The sequence below is a fragment of the Miscanthus floridulus genome, chromosome 8 (genome assembly GCF_019320115.1).
Source record: "Miscanthus floridulus cultivar M001 chromosome 8, ASM1932011v1, whole genome shotgun sequence".
Classification (NCBI taxonomy): Eukaryota; Viridiplantae; Streptophyta; class Magnoliopsida; order Poales; family Poaceae; genus Miscanthus; species Miscanthus floridulus.
This window is the reverse complement of record NC_089587.1, coordinates 65,408,650-65,419,150: the sequence shown is the minus strand read 5'-3', so window position 1 is coordinate 65,419,150 and position 10,501 is coordinate 65,408,650. Positions and strand designations below refer to the sequence as shown.

The 10,501-nt window shown below is 42.4% G+C and overlaps 1 protein-coding gene across 1 annotated transcript; it reads right to left on the bottom strand.

Moving 5' to 3' along the window:
- Window positions 1-1,943: 1,943 nt before the first annotated feature.
- LOC136469247 (non-specific lipid-transfer protein 2P-like) lies at window positions 1,944-2,219 on the bottom strand. The gene has a single exon (XM_066467520.1). The coding sequence runs from the start codon at window positions 2,217-2,219 to the stop codon at window positions 1,944-1,946; it is 276 nt and encodes a 91-aa protein (XP_066323617.1).
- Window positions 2,220-10,501: the final 8,282 nt, after the last annotated feature.

Genomic DNA, 10,501 nt, shown 5'->3' with positions numbered 1-10,501 from the left:
CCAGGAGATTTGGATCATAACAACTCACAAACTACCAGGTCTACCAATTCAACAGGGACTACCTATTCTCCTGGGCTAAGATATCATTGACTGTTACAGATTAGGAAGACACGTACAACATACATGCATACCTGTTTATCTAACACTTTGTTCTTTGTGATCGACATGTGTATTCAATTGAAACTGTTTGTCTATTTCGTACTGTGCGTCTGTGCCCAAGCCCCAAAGCTAATATTTTGCTCGTGCAGTTGTGCGCGGTGAATCTGAGTCACTACTCGTCTTCTTGGCCGTCGCCGTCATCTTGCTTCCTCTGTGGGGTTCCCTTTGATCTATGCATTATCCCAGCGTGTTCGTTGGGGCAGTTCTTGGTTCATGTTTCAGGCTTTCAGCGCTCAGGCCATTCTCTGTTCTTGGATTTGTCGCAAAAATTATTCTTGCTCGTTGGTTGCGACCATTCCTTGATCTGGCTTGCGAGATTCATGGCTGCGATTTAGTTTTGAAGGTGGTTATATACTCATAGAATTTTCAATCAAATAATGGGATTTTCAGTATGTCCTCTGTCATGACGTTGTGATGAAAATTCAGTGTACTCGATAGAAGTTTGATGGTGGTACTCTCTGCTGTACACGGAATAAATTTTTTTTTGCACAATATTAACTTCTTGTTTAGGAGCGTAAACAATCATTTGGAGTTTGGCTACCTGATAGCTAACACGACTCATTTTCTGTTGCTAGCATATAGGATATCGTCGATATGGTGCATCTAAGCAGAGCCGACCCATAATACCCCATTGGGCCAGCAAGGCCAAACGCTCTAGATGAATTGGGTCGACCCATGGCCTTGCAAATTGGCCCAAGGGCCATGGGGCCAGGTCCGGGCCGACCCATTCCCATTATGAATTGTAACAATAGTTTATTTTAATCTATATCTATATCTCCATATATCTATACTACATCTAACTCATTATTATATTATATAGATTAATTGGAGTCGATCATGTTGGAGGCTTGGAAGCTCGATCTGATGCTTCTTCCGGTGGAGATGGGCATGGATCGAGGAGAGGGAGTTGAAGTACTACCTGGTGGATATGCATCTACGGGCTCTATCTTGATGTGTATCTTCATCTATATCTACCTATATCTCTATCTCTATCCTTGTCTTCATCTATATCTATATTCGTACTTACAGATATTAAAAGTTTGAATGTTTCTGTGATCCTTTGCTCTCTCTGGTGGGTGTCTGTGTGAGTTAGAGCAATGTGTCAAGGCATGTGTAGAATCTGATCTCGACATATGAATTGAGGACAGGGAAGTTAAAGTATTACCTTGTGGATCTATCTATCTATCTATCTATCTATGTACGAATTGAATGCATGATGCAATTATTGGATAAAATACTAGCCTCATATGTTCATATGAGGTGAAGCGGTGCACGTCCAGTCATGGTATAAAGTTGGTTTTGAAGATGAACTAAAACGTATGACTAGATTGCTAAATAATTCTTCGAGCCGCAAGTCCCGTTGCAGCAAACAATATATTTGCTAGTAAATAATAAAGACACCATGAACATTGTTCTGTTCGGTCTTAAGCGGAAGAAAATCTTAAGACTTCGCCGGCCTGCAGCGACGGCGCTGGGGCCAAGTCATCATCGTAGGTCTGGCATGAATGTTCCCGTCCGGCTAATGAAAAACATCTTGGATCATCATGACAGAAATATACACCATCACTCTTGGTACTATATATTTATGATCCATATGAGGCACTAATTAAATACGATAATAGACAGATCGATCGACCTGCATAGATAAATGCATCTTCAATCAATTAACTGATGATTCATTCACACAATTTATTTATTCATATATACGGCACGTTACATGCACACGAGAGGTAACAAGAGGCACGCATGCAACGCTGACACTGCGGGGGCATGGGCAGGGCGCCCTAGCAGTTGGGGACGGCCATGCCGCAGGAGGTGACCATTTTGCGGGCATTGGGGTGGTATTTGCCGTAGTTAGGGTTTTTCTGGTACTCGCACAGGCATGCCTCCTGCGCTCGCAGGTTGGAGCAGCACACCGCCGTGGGTTTTGCCCCTTGGATGACCGCCGCCTTGCAACTCGCTAGCGCCGCGATGTTGCAGTTCGCTGATGCCCTGCCTGCGCTTGTCGCCACTACCACGGCCAGGGCCAGGGCCACCAGCATCGCCACCGCCTTCGCCATGCCTGCTATCTCCGCGAGTGAATGAAGGTTATATTGAGATGTGTGGGCTGGTGGTGCAAGGGAATGAATTGAAGCGCCCTCTAGCTTGGTATTTATATACAAGAGTTGACATACCAAATTTTAAAAGTAGTGTGGAAAGCACGATTCGCTCTCTTCTATTCTACTATATTATTAGAAGAAAGTTTACTTTAATCTATATCCCTATATCTATAAGACTATCATATCTAACAGATTATCATATTATATAACATTATATTTTATATATTATTAAATATTAAAGTATGGAAATTTCTCTCCTTCGTCGGTCTCTCTCACTCCCACCACTCTTCTAACTGACCCATTCCGTGCGGCAGGAATATGAGGCCTAGCGGGAGCAGCCTATAATGGAGCTACAATATCCGTTCTAAATTATAGTAGTGTAGTTCACTTTAATCTATATTTATACATAATGTCTATATCTATATCTATATACTATCTAATATTAAATAGAGAAAAATTATCTTATTCGTCCCTCAGTTTGTCACTCTGCTTCTCCATCCATCTCCCACTTCTATCCTTCTTGGTCTGTCACTCTCTTCCCCATCTATCCCTCCAACACAACATTGGTTATAGTTTGGAGCTGCAATAGCATCACTCATCTATGGCCTATCTCTCTCTATATATATCTCTTCTCTATCTCTTTTTCAGATAATGAATTCTTCTCTATCTCTACCTCTTCTTTTCTCTATCTCTACAACTAAAATGCCTCAAATATCAAAGTCTACCTGGCAGAACCATGTAAGTTTGTCCGGCAGACCAAAACTGCGATGGTTCTGTCAATCACCGTGGCCTCTTCAATTGAGTCTCTCTCTCTCTCTCTCTCTCTCTCACGCGCACGTGCCCGGCCTCTTCCGTGCTCGCGCCCAAGCCGGTGGCTGCCCCCCCCCCCCCCCCCCCCCCCCCCCGGGTCGGAAGCCGCACCCACAGCTCCTCCCCCGGATTGGACTGTGACAGCTAGCAAAAAGGAAAAATGATTTCAAATTTTGGTTCCATGCGTTGTGCTCCTGAATCCAATCATGCATTGATCATCCAAAATATAGCAATCATAAAAAAAAACATATTAGTTGTAGTAGATTTTAACAAAAAATGAGTTTTGTTTAAAAAACATATTAGTTTCATTATCCACTTAATCTCTAATGAGATTAGTGCAGTTTACTTATGTGCCTGACTATCTGCAAAATTGGTCTGCTGAGACTAGAAAAGCATAAGACAATTGTTGCTGGTGGTCATAGGCTCTAGGACAAGTGAGTACTCTGTACCTAAACATAAATAATTCATGGTCTGATTTTTTCTACCATAGCTTAGTCAAATTCAGTAAATTTGGTTGTTGAGTGCCAAACAAGCTTCATTGAGTTGTGAGATCAATATGTCCATGTCTCAGCGAAAAACTGCCCAACAGTATCTAACAAATATATGGGGATGTGAAAGACTCGAAGTTGTAGAAATCCCAACAAATTTCTGACAAAACAATGCTCAAATAGATATGTGGATCAATAAAAGGACAACAGAAATTATGTCCATTACAGACTATAGGGCATGACTCTGTACAAGTATCTTTAGTTTTGCATATTGTCGACATAGGCATGCAAGTGCAAGTCCTCTGGTATTTGTTCCTAGATCTGTTCTACTAATAACCACTAATCTATTCCTTGTACCCCCTAATCTCATAGGCATTCTCGTGGTATTATCAAAGTCCACCACATGCCCAAGAAAATTTCCATATGAGTACTATGCTTCAGAGTTCATACCAATTCTAAATTTTTTTTTCTACTTGCAACACATGAAATTTATCTTTTTTCAGGAAAATCAGGAGGGATTGCATCCCTACTGAGCTTTTATTGGAATGATCATTTCAGAATTTGACTTTTGTAATACCCATTCATCTCCTCGCATGTATGTACAACACATGTATGATCTATTTGTTTTGTTGGTTGTTATAATTTCTATAATGTTGTTGATATTTTTTTTTTGATTTTATATTTTACTTTGCATAGGATGGCCAAAATGATGCGAAATGACTTTGTGATCTAGAAATTGGTTTAATTTACGAAGAAAATTTTCTAGAAGTTTTTCAGTTCCTAAAGGATTGCAAGATTATGTTAGATGTGTCATAGACAAGAAGTGGCAAAACAGCTAGATAGTCATAGTGAACTAGGTTCTTACGGTATGAACTTGATTGCTTCATTTTCACATCAAAACTTGAGTTATATTTTAATTGTCTATCCTTCATCAAGACTTATATAATATTGATGTTTTGAACATCACGCTCGTTGTCTTATTTTTTGGATAGCAGTACACAACATACGGTTATACTCAAATTATGGGGACATTATATATTTTTCCCCATTGCAAAGCATGTCCATTTAACTAGTACTATGTATATATGCCATGTATGCACTATATGAATGAGACATCCAATGCATAAATGCTACATCACATGATGATTATACATAATCAAGGCTTTAGCAAGTAACACCTAGGGTATTACAATAATCATGGTTTACTTGTGTTGTGTCACATGTGTTGTCACCTTAAGAAAGCTTATGCAAAGTCACTTAACACATTATCACTATGTGACTACTTAAGTTCAAAATAGCATGTCATGTACATAATGAATGATAAATGCTAATGTTTATGAGATGCATATTATCTTTAGCATCCGCAAAAATTTAATATTGTTTTGAACTCTTTTGGATCTAATTTCACATCAAAACCTAATTTTGAGGTATCATATCAATATTTATGATATCAAATAATAAGTATCATTTTTAGTTTTGTCATGAGATATATTTTCATAGTATACATATTTGATATCATAAAGTTAATATTTTTTTTATATATTTGGACAAATTTTAAATATTTTACTAAAAACGCATCTATATTTTTTACCACGGTAGTAGTACCTCTAAAGGTAATTCTGTCGTGTGGTAGTAGTCTTGTCTTGCCAAAGGTAATCCGGCCATGGAGCCCCTCTGCCCTCGGCCATGGCGCTCTCCTCCACCCCCTCTCGTCCTTGGCCATGGAGTCCCTTCTCTATGCCCCAGATCCGAAGTGTCATAGATTCCATGGCCGCCGCACGCAAGCTCCTTCTCCTGGTCGTCATCTTGGTGGCGTCCCTCGTTGTCGATGGGCGCTCGTGCGGCTTTCGTCCCTTGTCACCACTTGAGGGCCCCCTCCCGCCGGAGAACGCTTGATGCTTGAGTTCGTCAGAGCATGGCCCGACTCCGGCTTGAGGAGAGCCCTCCACCCATGTTGTTGCTCCGACAACGCCCGCCATCGTCGCAACATCTCCATTGCATCGCTGCCGCATCTTCGGTAGTGCTCCTCGTACATAGAGCCGTGCTTGTTGTGCATGGAGCCAATCCGTAGAACGGCGGCGGACACCACGCTCGAGCTCAGAATTTCCGGCTGGCAACATCTCCGGCCAGTAGCATTGAGGAAGAAGAGGTAGTTGAAGTGGGCCCAAGCATATTGGGGGAGATGCAACTTCCCCTTTGATTTGAGGGGAGATGGGTGGTTTTGGGTGACAAAAAAAAGAGAGGTCTATTTGGGGACTGTTGGAGCAAAAAAAAATAGTCTATCTCCCCAATATGACTATTTTATGTGGATAAGAGGTGGGAGGGGAATGTTGGAGATGCTTTGATAGGCTAGGCTGACCATGTGAGATTTGTATATGAAGAAAATGTTTCCAACTCTTCAGTGGCTTGTTTTATTTAGGTACGAATGAATTAAGCATGTTGGGCCTATATCTTGGGCTACCTTTTTTTAGGGCCGGGAGAATTTGTTGTCCATGCTACTAAGTACTGGACATGACGGTATAGACTAACAATGTTGCCTAAATGGCCGTCGGCTCGTTTAAACACGATTTTAATTCCAATACTGTAATCCGGGGTATAGGTTGAAAGCATCTAGGCCCCTAGTTGGATTTCGGTGATTAATGTCAATACAAGTTTACTATGACTAACGTGTGTTTTGCAGAGGCAATTAAGTTAGGTCATGGTAATGGAGATCGATTGGGCAATCGAGGTTATCATGCCCCTACGATGGAAATCGTTTCGGTTTTCAAAGGACGGACGACAAGGTTAAGGATAACTAGTTCTAAGTGTCAATTGGAGTTGGAGAGACACTTAGAGTAGTTTAGGACTTTGTTTTTCCTTTGGCCGTACTATGAAGGGGGGTATGAACGGGTAGCTTGACCTAGTTGAGTCTAGTGAGTTAGGTGTGGTGCACACTTGTTAAAACTAGCTCTAGGTAGCTCCTATGAATGCCTAAGATCCTTTGAAGCAAACTTCATTCACATATGTTCGAAAGTTGGAAGTGAATGGAGGGTCAAACACTGACCGGACGCTGGCTCCGGTGCAACCGGACGCTGGCCGCAGGGTCCGGTCAGTTCATTTGACTGAGGTGATCAAGTCTGGTGTGACCGGACGCTGGAAGGTCATGTGACCGGACGCTGAGGGCCAGCGTCCGGTCGACTCCAGTAAGGGTCCAGACTTGGGAAAGAGTGACCGGACGCGTCCGGTCAGTGCTGACCGGACCCTGAGGGCTCAGCGTCCGGTCGAGTCCAGTAAGGTTCTAGTAAGGGTTTTATGCGACCGGACGCGTCCGGTCAGTGCTGACCGGACCCTGCCAGCGTCTGGTCGACTCTTTAATACTGGTTCACGGGTTGAACTGACCAGAGCGTCCGGTCATCACGATCGGAGCGTCCGGTCGTCCCGCAGAAGCTCATAACGGTTCGTTTTTCAGGCTGGCTTATAAATAGAAGGTCCACTCGTGAGTGGAGTATCTTTTGCTCATTCCAACAGCTGAGAAACACGTTTGTGAGTGCCAAGAAGAGCAAGGTCCTAGTGAGGTGTTTGTGATTTGAGAATCCAAGAGAGTAGCCTCACTAGCAAATCAAGAGTAGCAAAAGTGTGCATCCATCTTCTCATTAGGCTTCGCGTGGTCAAGTGAGAGTTCGTGCTTGTTACTCTTGGTGATCGCCATCACCTAGACGGCTTGGTGGTGATTGGGAGTTTGGTGTTCACCCGGCGGAGCTTGTCGGTGACCCAACTCAAGTTGTGAGCGGCTTTGGGTGATTCGCCGCGACGGAGTGTCGAAGAATCAACCCGTAAAGAGCACTTGATCCTTGCGCGGATCAAGGGGGAGCTACACCCTTGCGCGGGTGCTCCAACGAGGACTAGTGGGGAGTGGCGACTCTCCGATACCTCGGCAAAACATCGCCGCGTTCCTTTCTCTCTCTATTTACTTTGAGCACTTACTTTGAGCATTTACTTTGAGCAATTCAATACTTGTTTTTACATCCATAGAATTGCTTGCTAGAGTAAGTTTGGAACTTAGGTTGCGAGGTTGTTGTGCATTAGTTTGATATAAACACTTTTCTAGGCACAAGGGGTTAATTGGGCTATCCGTAGGATTTGATTATTGCAAGAAAATTTAGAATTAGCCCAATTCACCCCCCTCCTCTTGGGCATCTTGATCCTTTCAATTGGTATCAGAGCCTCGTGCTCACGTTTTTAAGCTTAATCGCTTAGAGCAAGATGTCTCACGGGGATGGACCTCCTCCTATCTTTGAGGGAGATGATTTTCCATATTGGAAAATCCGCATGGAGGCATACTTAGAAGCTCTAGATGTTGGAATTCTTAGAGCCGCCTCTCAAGGGTTCCCCGCACCTAGGAATGCCGCACAACTTCAAGGCGATGAAGTGAATTATGAGAAATGGAATGCAAAGGCTCGCAACACCATTTTTAGAGGCCTTTGCAAAGAGGTGTTCAATCATGTAAGGAACCACAAAGACGCCCATGCTCTATGGTCGGACGTTTGTGCGCTCCATGAGGGAACCAAGAGTGAGCGTGAGGAACGCTATCATCCTATGATTAAAAAGCTAAATTCTTTTGAGATGTTTCCCAAAGAAAGTGCTAATGAGATGTATTCTCGATTAAATGTTCTTGTAGAGGAAGTCAATGGGCTTGGACTTACTCAAATGTCACCATCCGATGTTGTGAGAAAAATCTTGAGTGTCCTCCCCATTGATAAATATGGGCACATTGTGACCGTGCTACATCAAGGTGATCTTTCGGCCGCTACACCGACACAAATCTTGGGAAAGATCAATGCTCATGAGATGTACATGCACATCACACCACAAGATGGCTCATCCTCTACAAAGAAGAAAGAGAAGGACTTAGCATTCAAAGCTAGCCAAGACAAGGGCAAAGCAAGACTTGAGTATGAGAGCTCAAGTGATGAAGATGATGAAGAAAGCCTTGCCCTCATGGTGAAGAAGACCACCAAGATGCTAAAAAGGCTAAACAAGAGTGGCATCAAGTTCGACGGCAAGAAGAAGAAGTTCTTCACAAGCTCAAGAAGAAAGCCAATCTCCGAGATGGATTGCTACAATTGTGGCGAACTTGGCCACCTAGCTCATCAATGCACAAAGCCCAAGAAAGACAAGTTCAAGAACAAGGGCAAGAAAGATGATTCAAGTGATGAAGATGAAAAGAAAAAGAACAAGCCATACAAGAAGAGAGATGGCAAAAAGAGGGACTTCTACAAGAAGAAGAAGAGTGGCAAGGCCTACATTGTCGGTGATTGGCTTACGGACATTGATTCATCAAGTGGATCATCCGATGATGATAGTGACGATGAAAAGGTGGCTGCCATTGCTATTGATCTTGCATCTTCACCTCCACCATCGCCATCATCCTCTACACACCTATGCCTTATGGCCAAAGGTGAACGCAAGGTAACTAAGAGTGATGATAGTAGTGATGATGAACATGCTAGTGATGATGATAGTGATAGCGATGATGATGACTCACCTACTTATGATGATCTTGTCAAAATACTAAGAAAATATACTAAGATCATTAGAAAGAGTAGAGCTACAAATGAAAAACTTGATGCTAAAAATGATTCACTCTTAGCTAAGTGTGATACATTAGAAAAGGCTAATGATGAGCTCAAAGAAACAAATGATTCTATATCATCCAAACTCAAGGAGCTCAAATCTTCTAAGAAAGAGCTTAAAGATAAAAATGATAAACTTGAGTGGGTGCACAATGAGCTTATCACTAGTCACAATAAGCTAAAAGATGAATATGCAACTCTAAAGATCAATTATGATACCCTTATTATTGCACAAGAATTCTTACCAAATGAGCCACATGATGCTACTAACCATGTTGTTAAGATTGATATAGCTACCTCATGTGATGATTTAATTGATGAAAGCATTGAGCATGGATCTAGTAGCAAGGGCAAGCAAGTGGTTGAGTGCAATGACTATGATGAGTATGTCAAGCTCAAGAGTAACAATGAGAAGCTCATGAAAGATCTTGAAGAGATGAAAAGTCACAACACCTTTGTGCTAGAAACTCTTGATCATGACAAAGAGGTGATCCTTGAGAATGAGAAGTTAAAAGAAGAAATCAAGAAACTCAAGGAGGAGAAGAACAATGATCTTCTCAAGGAAGAGAACAAGAAGCTCAAGATGGAGAAAGAGCATCTCAAGGTGGGATTGAGCAAGTTTGCTAGAGGCAAGCATCTCCAAAGTGAGCTACTCATGAATACCGTCATGAAGATGGATAGAAGTGGCATTGGATATATGGCAAGTGTAGAGAAGAAGAAGGCTCAAGCTCAACACCAACAATCAAAGCCAAAGCCAAAGCCAAAGAGATGTTTTGAATGTGGACAAGAAGGCCACTTTGCTCATGAGTGTCAAACTCCACCACCACAACCCTTGCCCAAGCATGCTAGACCCTTTGCTTTCAATGCTCACTACATGCTTAGAAAAGATTCGAGTGGAAAGATGAAAGTCATGTTCTTAGGTCCCCCCAACAAGAGTAGGCCTAAGAAAATTTGGGTGGCTAAGTCACTTGTTGAGAAGGTGAAGGGCCCTCAACAAGCTTGGATCCCTAAAGCTTGAATCTCTTGTGTGTAGGTGAACTACAAGACCAGTGGAAGTCATTGGGTTATTGATAGTGGTTGCACTCAACATATGACCGGTGATCCTCGTATGTTCACCTCACTAGATGAAGAGGTAGATGGTCAAGAGAAAATAACATTTGGAGATAACTCAAAGGGCAAGGTCAAAGGATTGGGCAAAGTGGCAATATCAAATGATCATTCCATCTCTAATGTGCTCTATGTTGCTTCATTGAGCTTCAACTTGCTATCCGTTGGGCAATTGTGTGATCTTGGCTTTCAATGTTTATTCACCGAGAAGGAGGTTGTTGTATCC